General features: G+C 52.0%; 8 protein-coding genes across 8 annotated transcripts; 2 read left to right on the top strand and 6 right to left on the bottom strand.

The window, feature by feature from the left end:
• Nucleotides 1–60: 60 nt before the first annotated feature.
• On the bottom strand, nt 61–2,009 carry PMZ80_001585 (uncharacterized protein; the record flags this gene model as incomplete). The annotated part of the gene is made up of 2 exons (XM_064870028.1): nt 61–1,735; nt 1,780–2,009. 2 exons carry the CDS (start codon nt 2,007–2,009, stop codon nt 61–63), a joined length of 1,905 nt encoding a protein of 634 aa, XP_064735525.1.
• Nucleotides 2,010–2,757: 748 nt separating this feature from the next.
• On the top strand, nt 2,758–3,984 carry SIT4_1 (sporulation-induced protein; the record flags this gene model as incomplete). The annotated part of the gene is made up of 1 exon (XM_064870029.1): nt 2,758–3,984. The coding sequence occupies one exon, from the start codon at nt 2,758–2,760 to the stop codon at nt 3,982–3,984; it is 1,227 nt and encodes a 408-aa protein (XP_064735526.1).
• Nucleotides 3,985–4,525: 541 nt separating this feature from the next.
• Nucleotides 4,526–7,900, top strand: PMZ80_001587 (uncharacterized protein; the record flags this gene model as incomplete). The annotated part of the gene is made up of 2 exons (XM_064870030.1): nt 4,526–4,901; nt 4,947–7,900. The coding sequence occupies 2 exons, from the start codon at nt 4,526–4,528 to the stop codon at nt 7,898–7,900; spliced, it is 3,330 nt and encodes a 1,109-aa protein (XP_064735527.1).
• A 509-nt stretch (nt 7,901–8,409) lies between these two features.
• On the bottom strand, nt 8,410–9,821 carry PMZ80_001588 (uncharacterized protein; the record flags this gene model as incomplete). The annotated part of the gene is made up of 2 exons (XM_064870031.1): nt 8,410–8,966; nt 9,026–9,821. 2 exons carry the CDS (start codon nt 9,819–9,821, stop codon nt 8,410–8,412), a joined length of 1,353 nt encoding a protein of 450 aa, XP_064735528.1.
• A 396-nt stretch (nt 9,822–10,217) lies between these two features.
• On the bottom strand, nt 10,218–11,405 carry PMZ80_001589 (uncharacterized protein; the record flags this gene model as incomplete). Its single annotated transcript, XM_064870032.1, has 2 exons — nt 10,218–10,843; nt 10,889–11,405. The coding sequence occupies 2 exons, from the start codon at nt 11,403–11,405 to the stop codon at nt 10,218–10,220; spliced, it is 1,143 nt and encodes a 380-aa protein (XP_064735529.1).
• A 440-nt stretch (nt 11,406–11,845) lies between these two features.
• Nucleotides 11,846–12,403, bottom strand: PMZ80_001590 (uncharacterized protein; the record flags this gene model as incomplete). The annotated part of the gene is made up of 1 exon (XM_064870033.1): nt 11,846–12,403. The coding sequence occupies one exon, from the start codon at nt 12,401–12,403 to the stop codon at nt 11,846–11,848; it is 558 nt and encodes a 185-aa protein (XP_064735530.1).
• A 1,057-nt stretch (nt 12,404–13,460) lies between these two features.
• PMZ80_001591 (uncharacterized protein) lies at nt 13,461–15,229 on the bottom strand (the record flags this gene model as incomplete). Its single annotated transcript, XM_064870034.1, has 4 exons — nt 13,461–13,859; nt 13,910–14,479; nt 14,523–14,906; nt 14,960–15,229. 4 exons carry the CDS (start codon nt 15,227–15,229, stop codon nt 13,461–13,463), a joined length of 1,623 nt encoding a protein of 540 aa, XP_064735531.1.
• Nucleotides 15,230–16,016: 787 nt separating this feature from the next.
• PMZ80_001592 (uncharacterized protein) lies at nt 16,017–17,904 on the bottom strand (the record flags this gene model as incomplete). The annotated part of the gene is made up of 4 exons (XM_064870035.1): nt 16,017–16,152; nt 16,204–17,469; nt 17,520–17,583; nt 17,628–17,904. 4 exons carry the CDS (start codon nt 17,902–17,904, stop codon nt 16,017–16,019), a joined length of 1,743 nt encoding a protein of 580 aa, XP_064735532.1.
• Nucleotides 17,905–18,839: the final 935 nt, after the last annotated feature.

Below are 18,839 nucleotides of genomic sequence, written 5' to 3' on the forward strand. Positions count from 1 at the left end.
TTTCCATCTGCTACAACGCAACACCTACCACACGGTCCTCAACGGAGAACCCGGATGCACCTAGCTCTTCGCATCTCCATTGCCAGCTCCACCTCCTGTAGCAGCACCAGGCGTAGAGGGGCCAGACTGGGCCATGTTCCCGACAGGCGTGCTAGCAGCTCTATTCCCACCACGACCGTACTGTCCTCCTCGGCCGCGGAAGCCTCTGCCCCGGAAATTGCCGCGTGGGGTACCCGTGCCTCGTGCATTGTTACCGCGCGGTGCGGAAGGAGGTTGGGCTGGTGACACCGATGCTAGAGATGTTGAGTCAGTGAGGGGTGGCGCTGCTGTAGACGGTGTGGTAGGTGCAACTGCAGTTGCGTCGGTCTTGGTGGATTCTGTGGATGTCCCCGCTGGCGTTACAGGCCGTCCAGCCTGCTCAGCAACACTCGCCAGCGAAGCATGCGCAACCCGCGGCGATGATGCATTGCTCGTAATAGGACTCCCGGTATTTGGCCTCGAGCCCGGCTGGGCCGCCTTTTTGTATGGAGATCTGTTCTCCAGAACTACGACGTTACTGTTTCCGACCTTGACTGGACTTGCTGCCATCGCCTTTCGGAGTCCGTCGGTGTCTGTAAAGTCGACGTAGGCTAGTCCTTTCTTCTTGTCGATTTCGCAGCGAGTGAGGGTACCGTAGGTGGAGAAGGTGCTTCGGAGGAGCTCTTCGGTAACGCCTTGGGAGGGGTTTGCGTGTTTGAGGAAGGCGGATTTTGCGCCTGAGCTTGGTTGGGGTGGAGGTTTGGTTGATTTGGTGGGTTGTGGTAGAGGACTGGGTCGGAGGGGGGATGGTTGGAGTGTTGCGTTCCTGAGGTTACGTGGGCCGGTTGGAGGTTGAGGTGGGGTGGACGGGGTCTGGGGTGATGCTGGGGTTGCCACGGATTGTGGCGGTGGTGACTTGATGGCTGCTGGTCCTGTGAGAGGGGTGTTTGTGCTGCCTGTGGGTGTTGATACGGCCCTTGGTGTCCTTGGTATTCGGCCTTCCTTGGGCACGAGACCAAGATCACGACCGATGATTCTCGCGGCTGCACTGGCATCGCCTCTTTGTCGTTCTCGCTTTGGCGTTGGTTGCGTTGGTGTGGTAGGGGCTTTTGCTGCGGCTTGTTGTTCTTGCTTCGTGGGGGGAGCTTGACCCTTGATCTCGGCCACAGATCTTTTGATGGAGTCAACTGCTTGCTGGGTTGCCTTGGCCACTCGTGCTTTCTCGGCATCCGTGTTGGCGGTCTTCTTGACCACTGTGGTCTGCTCGGACTTGGAAGGCGAAGTGTTCTTAGCATCTTTGACATCCTGTCCTTTCTTCGAAGCTTTTGCGGCAGCTGCTTCCTTTTCCTTGGCCTTGTTGGCTTTCTTGTCCTTGATGTATTGTATCAGAGGCGTGATGGTGACTTTTTCTGGCTTGCCGTCGGCGTCTCCATTTGCCGCAGCTTTCGTGATAGGTTCAGTCAGTGATTGCAGAAAGTCGATAAATTCTGGGTCCTGGTCGATGGTGCCTTGTCGCTTATCGGGTTGACGTCGACCAGTAGAAACCTTGTTGTATGGTGCAAATTCGAGAGATGGTGGACCGACCAAGCATGAGTCTCGTGTACTGTTCTTCGCATCCTGGAATGTGACAGCTTTGACATGAGCTGAGAGGAGGTCGAGGTGGGCTGGTTCCTTGACTTTCAGATATGCTCGTCCTGGTCGTGATGGCTTGGCGAGACTACCTTGTAAGTCCTTGCTCATAGAATCACGGGATTGACTTACTCTTTGGAGATTTTGCCCGGCTTGAAAGCAGCCCAGTCGATCTTACCCTGCCCGACATGCCAATCCGCTCCGATACATTCCCAGAATTCCGCCTCTGTCAGGCCTGGTGGTAGCCGTCGAATGATGAGTTTCAGTCGGGGCGCTGGCGGACGCGGGCCCTGCTTGAATGGTTTTCGTGTCTGTGCAGCATTTATGGGTAGTACTCCGCGTCCTTTGGTATTGCTCGGCATGATTATGCGATGTTTGAAAGCAAAATTCGTAGAATTTCAAGTTGTTCAAGGGTTAAGTCGAGCAGAGGCTAGGATCACGCTAGGTCGGCGGGATTTGTGGCGCTTGACAAACCAAGGGTGACAGACTCTCTTCTTTGACTCGAACCAAAGGTCGTAGTGAATGCTTGAACGCACCTGCATGCACGTGTTACAAGGTGTGAGCAGCTAGACTATATTGTCTGACCCACGTTGTGACACGAAGAGACATAGAGTGTCGTGGCCTGTGACCTGCTCCAGTCGCGACTGCTGTAGGAACAAATGTTGACAATCAAGTGCTACCAATCCGATTGGAAAGTACCTAAGGGGCACTGAGATCTACTCTATTGACAGCCTTTAATACCGTAGTCGAAGTTCATTCGAAATCTCCCACAATAAATCTAATTGTAGTCGAGGAGTGATTGTCTCTCCATCAAACTTCTGCCTCGTTCTCGACTCGGATGACAAACCATCGGAGGCGGGCACCCACTTCCGACTCACGCTGCACACGACACCACTACTCAATTAACACTGTCGAGCCCAAGTAATGTCCACGAAAGATATCATCCAATTCAGCGAAGCAACCTGTCACTTATCGCAAGATCGCGGCTATCGACTCGACCCACTTAACCTCGACATATCCCACGCACTCGACACCGCTCCTTTCCTACTGATCTCCTCCGCCCGACCACTCCTCGCAATCCCACTGTAGTCGCACACATATATCCCCAATATGGCGCCTGTAGGAGGGGTCAAAGTACCTGTCCCAGGGCCAGCACGACTTAAAAGGTCAGCAGGGCCGGACGAATGGCTCGAGGCGGCGAAGAACAACAAGTACCTGTCAGAATACCATATGAAACAATTATGCGAGATTGTGAAGGAGTTCATGATGGAGGAGTCGAATATACAGCCCGTGGCGACACCAGTGACGATATGTGGTGATATACATGGCCAGTTTTACGACTTGCTCGAACTCTTTCGAGTCGCTGGAGGCATGCCCGGTGAGGCAGCGCCAGAAGCACCTACAACAAATGAAAACATAATTACAGCTGCCGATATCGAACCCCCTTCTACCATTACAAACCCAAAGTTACAAAAGAAGGTCAAGCTAGGAGGCTCGAAACACCCAGATGAGGCAATGCAGTCGGAAGAGGTTAGCGACGCTTCCCAGATAAATTCCACTGCGCAGTCAGAATTCGGTTCAGATTTGGACCCAGACGAGACCATCACAAAGACCGAAAGGAGGCAGAATGCAAACTTCGTCTTCCTCGGAGACTACGTGGATCGGGGATACTTCTCGCTAGAGACACTTACATTATTGCTATGTCTAAAGGCCAAGTTCCCAGACAGGATAACGCTGGTCAGAGGGAATCACGAATCACGTCAGATCACACAAGTGTACGGTTTCTATGAGGAATGCGTGCAGAAGTATGGGAACACCAGCGTATGGAAAGCTTGCTGCCAAGTCTTCGACTTCATGACTCTGGGGGCAATCGTGGATGGCAAGGTGCTCTGTGTTCATGGCGGTCTGTCTCCAGAAATTAGGACACTAGATCAAGTACGAGTTGTAGCAAGAGCGCAGGAGATCCCTCATGAGGGCGCCTTCTGCGACTTGGTTTGGTCAGATCCGGAAGACGTTGAGACATGGGCAGTCTCACCACGAGGAGCGGGGTGGCTATTTGGAGACAGAGTCAGCCAAGAGTTCTGCCATGTCAATGGTCTTAATCTTATTGCCAGAGCTCACCAGCTGGTCAACGAGGGCTACAAATATCACTTCAAGAGTCAGGATGTGGTTACCGTCTGGAGTGCGCCAAACTACTGCTACAGGTGCGGCAATATGGCATCCGTGTGTGAGATCGACGAAGATATGAAGCCAAACTTCAAGCTGTTCAGTGCGGTCAAGGATGAGCTGAGGCATGTGCCGCCTTCCAGAGGAGGCAGGAATGAATACTTCTTGTGAAGTGACGCGAGAGCTCAGACGACATATCACGCATTGTCGATGGCTCAATATGGATAAATTGTTGGCAGGCATATGTATAGTATCTCCATTGCACGGCGGACGAGCTACCATGAAGAGTTGCGGTCTGGGGCGGGTAGTGCGGCGTTGGTCTCAGTCAATCTGCACCAAGATGAGATTTGGAAGACAGTCAGCGACGACTGGCACAGGTGACGACGACATGACCTCTATGTAACAACAGCATTATTACCATTCTTGAACCCTTTTAGGTTGTCCTTCGCTGCCCAAGCTCGCTCCTTCCTAATCTCAGCCGTTGCCTTATCTAATCAGCAAACCACGCTAGGCTCAACTTCGGTGATTGCAACTTCCTTCCATGACATCTCAATCGTTCTTACCCTCGACCTGAAGTGACAACCATACCCAAGAACAGATACACCGGCCACGCCGTGAACAGATCAAGCACGCCTTTATACTTTCATTTGTAGACTGAACACCCATCTGGTTCAGTCTCAGCAGCTTCCCTCAAGTTCCGGCCTCAATTTTTATGCAATCTGCGCCTCCTGAAGCATCCCAAACAGCGACTTCAGTAAACAACTCCCAAGACCCTTCCAACAATCAGCATGGCCTTCCAGCAAACTCAGACTTGGCCTCTGACGGTCGCCCTGAGCGGTCTGTCGGAGAAGAGTCTCTCGACCCGCCGGACGACGCGTCTGTCGCGTCATCGGCAACCAGTCGAGGTCGCAGATCCAACCTCAGACGGATGAGCACTGGCAATGATTCTCAAGAAAGTTCACCCGGCAGTAGAATAGACGCGTACGAAAGAGCAAATGCTATTCCAAGGAGACCATCAGATGGCATGGTTTTTCAGATTGTCCCGTCCACGGGCAATCCTGGAACATCCGTGTTGGATATGCCAAATGGTGAGTCAGTTTCCCAACAAGAAGAGCGTTGCTAATATCCTACAGAGGTTCTCACCCATGTCCTCTCCCACCTGCCACCCGAGTCCCTCTCCTTGATGAGCCTGGTCAACAGCCGCTTCCACCGACTCGTCACTACACCTCCAGCATGGAGAATCGCTTTTGCTCGATTCTTTCCTGGTGCAGAATCAACCGGCCTCCTACCTCCCGCAACCCCCGAAAACGAGAACCAGAAATCTCATCGCCGAGCGTTTACCCGAGTCAGTGCTCTGGCATCCTGGCGTAGCGAGTACATCCTCCGAACGCGTCTCCTGCGATCTTTGGGTCGTGGTAGACCAGCAATCCAGCAGTCCGTCGAGAAGGGGAAGAACAAACCAGCCGCTACCTCCACTATCATGTATAATTCTGGGCTGTTCTACCCAGGCAGTCACATTCATGCAAACTTCGGTGTTGGTCTGAACAAGAAGCAGCCGTTGTTCGTCCATGGGGCTGTGGAGCAAGGTTCCGTCACAGCGAGCGATCCAGCTACTGGAAAGGCTTCCGGCTGGGGTTTGGCTGATTTCGAGGCTTTCAAGCACTTCGCTGATCTCTACACTGGAGAGGCTCCCTACGGTCTCGGCTCTGGTGATATCGTAGGGATGAGCAATGTGATGGATGTAAGCCAAGCATTTGGAAAGCTGTACGGCGAAGCATGTCCCGGCGGCAGGCTGTTCTACACTTCTACTGCCGAACAGCGAGGACGCTTTCTCATGGTTTCTTCTCCTGCGAATTATCCTCTGGGCATTCCTGAAGTCAGTCCTATCAATGCGGCTGTTACAGCGGTATGGCTTGCCAAGTCTGAAGGTGTGTTGAAGGTGACCAATGGTCTCTTCGGTTCTCTTGCTGGGTCTTCCACCGGCATACTGTCGGCATACGCTGTGGGTGCGAGTCCCGTTTATGATCGAAGATTCGACCGAGGTGAGCTTACAGCAAGATGGGCGATATGTCCTGGTGTGCCGATCATCGCAATCAATGTTGATGAAAGAGTTTCGGCTCGCAGGATCGGCCGACGTCGCATCTGGGCAACGATACTCAATGCGCTTGGCGAAGTCTACTACCTGGTCGACTCACCATTTCGTGCTGAGACACGTGGAAAACTTGCGGAGCCTGAGTTGGACCGACATGCCTGGCAGACTGGAAGGTCAACAGAATGGGTCATGCTTGAATCAACTCGACGAACAGCGAAGCCTGATCCGTTCCAATTGAGCACCTTCGACGGAAGCTACACACCACGGTCCTCGTCAGACAGCCAAGGTCTGAGCTCAATGCAATTGGAAGCAGAAGCAAAGGAGATCACGCAGTTCCTTGCATACAAGCCAAAGCACTTTCAATCCATCTGTGATGGATGGGACATGTGTCGCTCATTGATCGTTGACTATGGTGGAGACGATCATCATGGAGCTGGCGAATCTATCTTTGTGGTCAATCGTGGCGGAGAAGATCATCTACCTGCAGCGATCAAGCGATACACCAGACACCAAACGAAACATGCGCTGAACCAGGACGATCCATTTCCAGCCATCAACCCACCAAAGCGTGCTTCGATTTTCGGTTCACCAGCCCAACGCACGAGCACGATATCCTCTCCTGGCTACAGTGCACCTCGATCAAGAACTTCCAGCACCGACGACCTCGCTGATGTGCTTTACGACAATACCTGGCATGTCTCGAATTACTCCTTCGGTACGCTTCGTAGCCTCGAGATCTCAGCTACTGCTACGGACGACTCAGACTTTGCTGTTCTATCTGCGACCGAAGATCCTCTCCTCGGCATGTCTGGCGGATCTGACACGTCCTCGCCGCTCGCATCGCCGCTCGGAAAGACAAATCTTGCAACCACCACATCTGATATTCCTGGTCAGCGAGCTCGTCTCTTCGCTGTAGGCACAACTTCTGGTATTGTCATGCTTTGGGACATGCGTGCTTCGACCTCGTCGGCTCCAGACATTGTCAACACTATTGACCCTGTTCGAATCATTTATACTCGTTCGCCTCAGATCTCGTCTCTTGCAATGACTTCACTCTACGTGGTCCACGGCGGTACTGATGGCCTAGTTCAAGCTTGGGATCCCCTTGCATCTACTACGGAATCAGTTCGCACTATTCATTCGAGATTCTCGGATCGTGCTCGTCGTCGGATGGCACAGGCAGAAGCGTCCGTACATGGCGTCGGTATCAATTATTACGCAGCTGGTGCGATTGTGCTTGACCCAGACCCAACAATGCTTCGAGGGATGGTGTCGCTTGGAACTCATCTCCGGTACTGGTCGTTCAGTGCTGGTGCAGCAGATGCTTACAAAAGCAGAAAGCGCCAGCTTCGTCGGCGGTCAGATCGAGGCAGTAATGCAGGAGGCGCGGACAAGTATCACCATACTGGTCGAGGTGTGTTGAGAGACTACATCACAGATGAGAAGCTAGAACTCGAGCGGGAAAAGACCATCAAGAAGAAAGAGCACGAACGACTCGCTAGCCGTTTCGGCACTGGTCTGCTCGGTGAGGGTGCAAGTGAAGAGGAGATGTTGGCGTATGCCACTATGCTGAGTGAGGAGGCGCACGCAAGTGATGAAGCTAGACGGCAGGCTAGTCCGCCAGTCAAGCAGTCCTCGAGCAAGACTCAAGCTGAACAGACTCAAGCAATGGATGCAGAGCTTGAAGAAGCTATCCGCTTGAGCTTGCTCGATACAGAGGTCGCGGCTGAATCGCCGCAGACTACAGACTTCGACATTCCTATTCGATTTGGCAAGAAGAGCAAGCAAGGCACACCGAGCAAGACAAAGCAGGCTAGCCCGAGCTCCTCGAAGCCGGCGAGAAGTACATCCGAGGACGACCTCGAGTTTGCACTGCAGTTGAGCATGGCAGAGCAGGAGAGTAGGAGGTTTGCAGATGAGAGTGAGTTCCCAAGTTTGGAGAAGAGCAGTTCAGGTGAGAGTGTGGGCGGAAAGGGCAAGAGTCGGAGACGCTGATGGGCAATGTTCAGATAGGGCGGCGTCAAAATAATATGGTGTCAAGACTGGGGTGCGAAAGCGGGACCTGGTTGAGATGTTGTGCTGTTTGGCTTTGCCTTGTCTCTGGCGTACGCTAAGGACATTGCGGATGAAGTGGAGGTGAAAGGCTTTCAATTCGTGCTGGCTGTGAGCTCGCTTGAGGCAGCATTTATTCAATTCGACTCTATTGGGCTAGCCTGCTAATGCATTCATGCTCAAGCCATGATTCATCTAAGAACCTCGCGCATGCTCGCGCTAAGCTGTTGTCTTCCGAACCACATTTGCAAGTCGCATCACGCGTTCAGCCCAGTTCTTGCGTCCGCGTCACCGTCAGAGTCGTCTTCGTTAACCTCGTCGTCCTCGTCGCTGTCCTCATCGTTATACTGATATTCATCGCAGTCATCGGATCTGGCAAATGCATCCTTGTCTGCATGGACGTAAATGGTGTGGCACACGATGTTCCTAGATGGCGCCGTCTACGGGTCGTTCTAGTTTGCCCAGACAGCCGTCACCTTCCCATCGCCAACTTTCTCCTTGAAGACCGTAGACTCTTGCAGCTCCTTCTTGGCACGCGCCAGAACACCCCACGAGACCTTTTCGAACTCCTTGAACGGCACATCAGACAGGAGCTGATCGACCGTCACCCCTTCTTGCTCGAATCCTGCGAGAATGGCATCCTCGAAGATCTTGCTAAGCTCGAGCTTGACCTTAAATTCCTTCTTCGACTGTGCGTCTCTTCGAGTCTTTGGACCACCCTTCGGCACGATGGTTCTGTATGTCTTGCCGAATTTTGATTTGTCCTTGATGTAACGGACTCGTTGGGCTTGGTATTCGTCCCATTCCGTGAGGGGGGTCCTGTGGCCGAATTGGGCACCTGTGAGGTCGAGGCACCATTCTGAGCCGTCTTTGAGTTTGATGTGGTGGACGCAGTGGGAGAAGTTCTTCGAGTCGGCCTGCGTAAGGTTGACGCGGAAGAAGCTGAAGGTTCGATGGGTGTGTTTGACTGCGTGGTCGATCTCGGAGATCTTTGCTTGGAGGACGGAGTCTGGGTTCGTCGTTAGTGTTGTTTTCATGCAAGATGGTAGTATGTGCCAATGCACTTACCTTTTAAGAACGCCGCTAGGACATTCTGCATGCCGATGAAGACATCTGAGCAGGCCATCATGGTCACGAGGACACGTTGGTGGTAAGGTGATAGGGTGTTGGCTATTTCGTCCGGGTACCCGGGTAGGATGTAGTTGCTGTCATTGCAGCCTTCTTCTGCTTCTAGGATGCCACGTCCCTCAATGGATACATTTGAGATAGAGTGGTCGAAGGCGGCCTCACGCCAATGGAGGAAGGCTGACTGGATGAATAGTGCGGCTCTGTAAAGTCTAAACCCGTTGAGACGACTTTGTACGCTTTTGCAGGTTGATTCGTGAGCTGGCTTGTCGATCTCCTGGCATACTTTGCTGCAGTAATGGGTGCGTTTGAGATTACGTCTGGGGAGGACTGGGATGTCTGAGCAGGCATCACAGGGGATCTTTGCTGGTGCTTTGCAGTTGGCGCAGGCGGGAAGAGACTCGTCTGTGGGTTCTTCCTTCACCTCTTCGTCACTTGAGGCCTCATGTGTGGAGATAGTGGTTGTGCCTGACTCGCACTCAGGATCCTCTTGATCAGATGGGGCATTCACAGCCGTCTCTTTTTGTGAGTGATGGCCATCCGCCGCTGCGACACCAGATTCGGTCGCTTTGGTAGCCTTCCTCGTGCTGACAGGATGGTCAGGAAAGGCCCTATTCCACATATCGATGTCGAAATCTTCTTCTGTACAATCAGGGTGCTCGATTTTGTATTGATTTAGATCTGCTTGCACCTCATCCATGATAGCGTTAAGATCGAAGATGGAGTTTGGATCTGCCATGGTTGATTCCAGGTGCGCCTATGAATCTAGGTAGTAGTAGATCTAGATTCTAGATGCAAGAAACAAAGTGATAGATGGGAGGCGCAACGCAATAATGGTGGAAATCCTTGCGCTAAATACCAGGCAGAAGCTTCGACACAGTAGGCAAGTGACAGTGTTTGGTCGGCTTTGGTGAGTTGAGTTTCACTTCGAAGGCAGGTAGAAGCAGTGAAGTGATCGCAGAAGTAGGCGGTTTCGAGAAATCGTATGTGAAGGATATGAATAATTTGTTGAACATCGTTGTCTCTGTTCGTTGACCTGATAGCCACATGAGAAGGATAACTTGGTGATTGGACGTTAAAGGAGAACCAGACTCTGGCCACCTCTGATGGACTATGTAGAGTGAGAAGACCGTAGTTATTTGCCATCAGGTACAATGCACTGAACTTTGCCCAGCCAGCTCCTGCCTCGCAGCTGTGCCCGCTTCCACGTCTTCTGGATCACCCCAGGTGAGTGTGCTTTTTGCTTCTTGTACTCTGCCATTGCGTTTGCACATGCATCTACAAATAAAGGCACCTGGTTCATGAACTCCTTGTCAGATGCGTTCACCAAGAGATTCTCTGGAGTCATGTCTGGTCCATCGAACGCGTTCGCCACAGCACTTTCCATAGACGCACCCAAGCTCGCCAATTCATCCAGGCCTAGGGGTCTGAAGGTTCCTGTCTCCGTCTTGAGCGATATTTCCACTCTCAGTTCCCGAGCTTGACGTCCAAATTGATGAATCTTGAGAATCTCGCCAACGCGTTGCTTCTTGTAAGCCTGCCAAGGTACAAGAATGTTGTCCAGGGTGTCATCGTAGCCGTACTGTGCAGCGGTCAGGTCCAGAACCCAGGATGATTCGTTTCTCAAGGTAATGAGATAGACGGTATGATTGTAGGTGTGGTCATAGATAATTTCACCATTGAAACGATGCCAGATCCATTGACGAGGGCCTTGGTTGGGCACAAAATCCAATTCTTCGATTTCCTGTACAAATTCGACATCTATGCTGTGTTAGCAACCGGTATTCGACTCAATGTCTGACTGACCTCTCAGAAACATCACCAAGATTCGTTCCAGATAACAGTTTGCCTGGACGCATGCGCACTTGGTAAGAAGCATATTCTTGACCCAAGGCTCATAGTCTCGGACCAGATCGTGCGGGAAGACGGGTATGCACTGTTCCTCGGATTCGCCTTCATGTATTATGAGTTTCGTTTCTTGCACGTACAGACTCCCGATTGATTGGTCGAAGGTGGCTTCCCGAAAGGTATAGAGCAGTTCTTTCAGCAGTATAGCTGCTCTGGACAAGCTGTGCCAATCAGAAAGACACTGATTGCATGCCAGTGGACGCTCTATCGGTTTCCCACATTCGCAATCACCAATGGTCTGCTGTCCAACAGGCGGCTTCAACGACTCTGAGAACGAAGCCGGACACTCTCCGTTCGGAGCATGACAATTGCAAGTCTGCGCAGAATCGTCGAGTTGCTTGGCCGTCCCACATCCAGGGATGTCCTGTTGTGATATGCTGGCTTCATCGGCTCCTTTCGTGTCAGTGTCCTCCATGATACCTCCGTGCACTTATGAAATTGTATATGATAAGGACAAGGGCTGGTTTGAGACCAAGGATACAGTCGCTGGAGCTGAGATATAGTAGGAGACCTGAAAGTCGAAGGTCAAAGCCTCGGAACTATTTACTGACCGTGTTGACAAGCGCTGAGCTACAGGAACACGTCAGGAGCAGACACACTTTGACTCAGATGATCATGGAATCATGTCTCAGCATAATCATCGTCCACGTACAGCAGCTTCTCAACGTGACGAGCCTAATGCCATGAGGATATAACGGACTGTTGTACTCAGCAAGTGACTTCGCTGGGTTCAGCAGCCTCGTCTCGATCACCTGCCAGCCTGCTCGCACTGTCAGTATCATCAGTACTGGTGACAGCCTTCCACGGCCGGTGATATATCTTCAGCTGACGTGACCACAATTTTGCTGTATGTCATCAACCCACCCTCACCTTGAAACAGTTTGCTCTCCCGAATTTCTTCTTTGCAGCGGCCGCTTCCTGAAGCCCGCAATCTATCATCGACATTGAAGCATCCATGAAGGCGTCCTCCGAGGTACTCACTAAAAGCTTGCATGCGGTCATTTCGAGTGCCTCGAATTCTCGAACTATGCCAGCTTCGATCGCATCACTAACCTTGTAACCCGCAAGCAGAATCTGTTCCGTTAAGGGATCTCCATAATGCGATCTGTTCTTGCCATCCGCGAATTTTGCAGCTTGAGCACCAAACGGGGTGATTTCTTCAACTCTTTGGATACGCTTCTGCTGGTACTCTTGCCAGGGTACACAATAGGAATGTTTCAGACCATACTGCGCCGCTGTTAGGTCAATTGCGAACTGATCGCCGCTTTTGAGAGTGACGCGGTATGCTGAATGGTTGTAGGTATCCGAGGTGAAGGTCGTATGCGGTCGGATCAGCTTCCAACGACGAAGGCCTGTCAAGTTGGGCTTGAACGTGATCTCTTCGATCTTCTTGGCGAGCTTAGAATATGCCATGTGTTAGAATGATACGTGCTTGGCATGAGAATGGCGAGCGCGTCCATGGACCAAAGTTCATACCTTCTAGAAGCATAGCGGCGATCTTCTGGTTGACGAAGAAGATGTCGGTACAACACATCATCGTCAACAAGGCATGCCCAATATAGGGGTCCTTGCCTTGAAACAGATGGGACGGAAAATCATGAAAGATCTCTTGCGCATCAGCATACTGGTTCTCCTGCACGATAAGCACGTCGTCTTTGACCTCAAGGCTCTTGACTGATATATCGAATGCAGCTTCCCGCCAAGCTATGAAACTCGACTGTAGGAATTGTGCCGCCTTGTCCAGGCTCTGACGGTCAACCAGTACTTTAGTGTTTTTGCAATCAAGCTTGTGGCGCGGCCAATCCAGTTTCTGACAGGACGTGCTGCAATAGAAGGCACGCTTGTAGTCATGTCCCATCAATGTTGGCGCGATGGAGCAGGCCGTACAGCAGTCTTTCGCTGGCGCCGTGCATAAAGTACAAGCACGGTGCGGCATCTTTGCAAGGGCCTGTGTTGTGCTCCTGCCACTCGGACGGCTACACGATTAGTTGAGGTGAGGGCTAAATGGAGGAGTCAGTATTCTGTTTTGCATGAACAACCCGCTGGTTTATGCGACCGACAGGGTCATTCTCCTTCACCACATATGTTGGATGCGTCAGCCGAGGCGTTCGTCGACTCGGCTCCGAGAGGGTGCCTCGACGTTGTGAAGAAGGTTCGCTCGAGGTCAATCAGGCTACTGAACGTTTTTCATGATTCTCGGAGTCGAGGCAGCCTTGTAAGCCTGATGGGGTACCTCCCACCACAAGAACGGGCAAGTCCGGCGCCACCTTAGGGCGCCTTTGCGTGACCTATCCACCAGACTTCGTCAGGACGCCTGCGACTGGCACTTTCAATGCTACTCAATCTGCTACTATAGTATTGGGATACATAAATTCATCTCCATTCACAGCACAGTCCTGTATACAAGATAACATTGCTCTATTTCTGGGATGCCCGTGTACGAATGATGGGGCACAACGGCGTCACCTCTCTATGATCTGCCAAGGGCCGCCTCAATCTCCCGCAGAGCAGCGAGAACCTTTTCATCATGATTTCTCCTGCCAACGATCTGTAAGCTCACCGGTGCATTCTTGTAACGCTCAGGCGAGTACATCTCGAAGCAGAACTTGTCCTGCTCGTTCTTCGGAACATAGCTCTCGTCTCTGGGATCTTTGACCGGATCGACAGTGGTGACGGGAAAGACCACTCCGGGATAGTCAAGAAGGTTCCATTGGGCGGTGTAGCCCCAGTACTTGGACTGGTCGTGTGGAGTTGCTGCGCCAAAGGAGGGAGGACAGAGTATGACATCGACTTCTTTGCCGTCCTGAGCTGCTGTATTTGTCCAGGCACGAGCGTAGAAGTCTCGGTATGCTTCGCGCTCTGCCGTACGCTGTAGATGTCTTAGTCAGCGGATCAACAGGGGAGCTGGGACTCATTCACCTCCCACAGCTCATGCATGGACAGTTTCTTTACGCTTGGCTGCTCTTCGATGATGAACTTGGTCAACAGCAAGACGGGCTCCCCCACCGACTTCAGCCGCCCGAGGACCTCATCGCCCGCGTCCGGCCAGTACAGAGAAGCTATGATGTCCCATGCTTTCTTGTGATCCAATTGCTCACAGTCCCAGTCAACTATCTCCATACCTGCAGCCCTGCATGCTGCGCTCACCTCCTTTAGGGCGCGGGTCATAGGGGGATGGGGCTGGACTACGCCATCCCACCACTGCACAGCGACCCTCAAGGGCCGGTCAAACTTGTGTGGTACCCACGGCTTGAAGGTCAGTGAAGGGTCCAGGAGCCAGGGCTCAGCTGCCATGACCGTCTGCACGAACAGTTCCAGGGCATCTCGGTCGGCAGCCATAGGACCGAGGGTTGACAGGATCGCTTCCTTCCCGATCATGTGCGTCCGCTGCCCCCCCGATGGTATCCGTTTGCACGTCGGCTTGAAGCCATAGATACCACAGTGTGCAGCTGGACACCGAATGCTGCCACCGATATCCCCTCCCACACCCTGTACACGTCAGATCCCACCCTCATACACTTGCCGCACATACCATTATACTTCCGCGCATGCCAATCAAGGCGGACTCACCGCCACTGCTGCCTCCTGGGGTCAAGTCACGGTTGTAAGGGTTAAGAGTCCGGCCATAGATGTTGCTGTTCGTCTCGAGGTGCATGATAGTTTGAGGCTGAGCAGTTCTCGCGAAAAAGACGCAGCCAGCATCCCAGAGGATATCGTAAAGCTGGATAGATCTATGCTTTGACCCAATCCATGCCACATAGGAGGCATTGGACGTGATGTCTGAGCCTTTCATGCCGTGATGCTCTTTCGTTGAGATGGGCAGCCCAAACAACTCACCCTTGGGCTCTGGTAGCGAGTCCAGGTATTTGGCCCTCTCAATGGCTTGGTCCCACAGCACCTCTGTGAGGCAGTTGACCTATCTATGTCAGACTAATTGTGCTGTGGGTACGGTGGCATTAAGACGCATACCGCTGCCTGAGCTACAGCTGCGCGGCGGAGGAATGCTCTTGTGACCTCCTCCACTGAGACACTTCTGCTGCGCAGCCTGGCAAGAAGCTGCTTGACAGTACATTTTTCGGTAAGCTCGATCTCCCGGTCCGTCAGGAGTTCCTTTGGCAGATTTCGCGAATTCAGAGGCAGCGTCTCAGGCAGTTTTCCTAGTGGTGGCTGCACTTTCGCTAGCGATGCTTCGCGCTGTCGCCTTACTGGTGCGACTTTGTCCTCCCAAGTTTCGGCCATTGATGTGTTCGTATGTAGTTTGGACTGAAGTGTGACGGAGGCTACTGCCTCAAAACAGAAGTGGTTATATAGAAGTTATTTATTCCATCCCAACTTTGAGCTCGAAGGCTGTGGGCAGTTCCGGAGATGACCGATGGGCATCTCCTGAAATGCATCAGACATGTTTTCGTAGCGTGCCTCTATAGGTATCTATAAGGTATCAAATTCAATCGGATATTCATAATAGCGACACGAGTGGCTTGTTGATTGGGCTGTACTCAAGACACGATACACTGGAATAGTAGCAGTAAGCCTACCTAGATAATCGATCTCTACAGCATCCAGGGTTCTAAGCGACGGGGTATCCAGGCAGCCCGGCGCAACAGACATCGTTCAACATAGCCCGGAGAAGCCCGTTACTATGCTGCTAGTGGTCACCTGCAATCACACGACCCTTCAGGTTGCTCTGTCAGTGCTGGTAACAATTACTGAATCGATGTTGTTATGGCAATTGAAGTCACATATTTTGTAGTTCCGTGTATATTATACGTCAGGCCTGAGCTGTTGAATGGGCATCAATTGATGCACAGCCGGGACGTCATGGTACGGGAAATAAAATCGGACTTGAGCAGATTATTCACCAAACGCGCTCGGTGGATAGATAGGTAGTATGCACAGATCGTGACGAGCTCACGAAACAGAATATAAGCAAGCGATCTGATTGCGACGCCTTAAGAGACTACAGTCGACTTCGTCAAAATTCATCGATCGTAATGGCGTCCAGCCCCCATGATGAGTGAAGCTCTTATCACGCAGCAGCTTTCACAACATGAAACCCCTCAAACGAGGGCAAAACCTTTCGGATATCCTCCCCGTAATTATGCAGCCCACCAGCATAATTCGTCTGCTCAAATGCCTTGTCCGGCTTGCTGCCTCCCATATACCTGTGACGCCGTTAGCTCACCTACCAACACCATCAGAACCCAGTCACTCACGTGCTCTTCGTCGTAGGAAACAACGAAATATCACTCAAATGGTTAATCTTCTTCTTCCACTCCTTACTCGCCTCATCCGTCGGGTTAATATACCTTATTCCATCCCGTTCACACCGCTTGATCACATCCGCGATCCACCTACCCTGAACCTCGACAGTCGTAGGTCCATTGGAGAGCAAGGTGGGCCCCTGAGGCCCATACAGGTGGAACATATTCGGATACCCAGCCACAGTCGTACCAAGGTACGTGTACGCTGCGCTCTTCCACTGGTCCTCAAGCGATTCGCCGTTGATATTACGGAGGCCCATGGCCGTCATACCACCGGTGACCACGTCGAATCCGGTAGCAATGCAGATAACGTCGAAGTCGTGGTGCGTGCCGTCTTCGAGGTTAATCCCCGTCTCATCGAAGTTGACAATGGCGTTGTTCTTGATATCGACGATATCGACATTGTCTCGGTTGAATTGCTCGAGGTAGGCGTATTCAAGACAGGGCCGCTTGATGCCCCAGTAGTGCGGCATATCAAGCGGCGCAAGGATATCCTTCTTCTTGGGATCATCGATGCGAGCTCGTTGCTTCTTAGCCCAGAAATTGTAGGCTTCTTGGTTGGCCTTCGGGTCGAAGAGGTAGTCCTTGTAGTTGCCCAGCCAGTATCGGAAGCCTCCGTCCTGCCAGAGCTTTTCGTAGAATTGTTCTCGTTCTTCTGGGCTATCGTCGAATGTACTCTTTTCGGAGAAGGTGTAGAGGAAACCTCCGAAGCAATGTTCGCGCAGGTGAAGGAGTTCTGGGTACCACTTCTTGGCGACTTCTTGCTCTTCGACTGTGAGATCTCGTTGGCGCATTGGCACGGTCAGATTCGGAGTTCGCTGGAACACCTTGAGATGACCTGCCTTCGGACCCCAAGCTTGGGTCAGCTGGACGCCGGTTGCACCGGTTCCGATGATGGCACACTTCTTGCCGTCGACGGAGATTTCTTCATCAGGCCAGAACGAGGAGTGGTGGATGATGCCTGTGAAATTCTCGATTCCTGGCCAGTCGGGGACGTAACGCTTAGCAGCAAACCCGGCGCATACAACGAGATACTTAGCCTTAGCAGTTCTACCATCTGCTGTCTCGACTGACCAGCGTCCTTCTTCAGTATTGAACTGGGCACCGGTCACCACACTCTCGAAAGCTGTTTGGCTTTTGATGTCGAGAACCTTGTCGCAAGTATCGAAGTAATCTCGCAGATCGTGGTAGTTTGGATAGTTGTTTGGCCAATTGTGTCTGATACGTGTCAGCCCATGAATCGTTCAACATTTAGAAGCTGGACAGACGCTTTGATGACTTCTGGAATATTCAACTGATATTCAGGAACTTCTGAATCGACCATGGCGCCGGCTACAATTTGTTAGAAGAACTCGCAGAGACAGCGTACGACTGACGATAGCAGTTCCATCGCCATGTGCCACCTAGATCGGTACCAGCTTCGTAGATGACAGTGTTGATCCCAAGTTGCTTCTTGAGTTGGTAGAACATGAATACGCCAGCAAACCCTCCACCCACGATCAGGGCGTCTACCGCAAGATTATCTGCATACGGCCCATCTGTGCGGTTGCGGCGGCCATATTCATGCAGCTGAGTACGCAGCTTGGGGTTCGTCAATTCAACCTTGACCTTACCATTTGGCGCGCCGATACTATCATCCATTGCTTCAGTCATGGTGGCGATGATGTCAAACAGATTGTCAATTATGTATATTAGCAAAGCAGAGACTGAAGTCAAGTCTATGAATCTTCCAGCTGTTGAATACTCTTCACTTCCCTTCTTGCCTCGGTCGATCGATGTCGCAACACCTGGTGCCGCAACGGAAATGTAGGGAGCCGAACCGCCTGGTGCGTACCTCCTCATGCCCCTCTCGAGAGCGCTGAGTCTGGTCGAGTCGATGCTTTCTCAATGGACAGAGGTCCGTAACGTATGAAGGATTCTGCTAGGATGTCCTGTCCAGATGGATATTCGCAGGCCTAAGACAGGGATTCCCCGCAACTCGCGAAACAAGCATATGACGGAAACCGCATGCACGATTGCTCGAAGCAGATACAGCAGGGACAGAAGTGATCGCTAGGGCTGTGATTCCATATGACCGAGCCGAGTGCGTGAAAAATGGTTCAGGATCCATGAGAAGACCATGAAAGATTGAGTACCTTCACCAACTCCAATTCCTTGAAACTCGTGCAGTAGCTTCAAAGTACCGGCTCTTCGGGCGAAGCTGGCAGCAATTGCAGAACCTACCCAGAACCACGTATCGACAATGGTCGTCAGGATGTTGTTGGTCGTCAAGCAGGTAAGGCTGGCACGGAGCTGTCCTCACAGGCTGCTGCCAAGCAAGGCTTGGAATTGGAGGAGCCCATGCCAGCGGACATCGTCTTGACGCAGCATGCACAGGTATGACCCGAGATAATGCCGAATGCAGCTTGTAGAGCAAAGAAGCTGCTTCGTGGTGTTGTGACAGAGATGGAGAAGTTGTTTCTAGAACCCGCGGACGTAGAAGTGCTTCGACCTGACGAATATATGTGCCATTACATACTAAACGCTCGTTTGATCGCGCCAACCGCATAGCAACCAACTTGCTTACAGAGTTAATCTCTGCCATTGGG

This window comes from Knufia obscura (assembly GCF_036327395.1).
Source record: "Knufia obscura strain CCFEE 5817 isolate CBS 148926 chromosome Unknown scaffold_1, whole genome shotgun sequence".
NCBI classification, from domain to species: Eukaryota; Fungi; Ascomycota; class Eurotiomycetes; order Chaetothyriales; family Trichomeriaceae; genus Knufia; species Knufia obscura.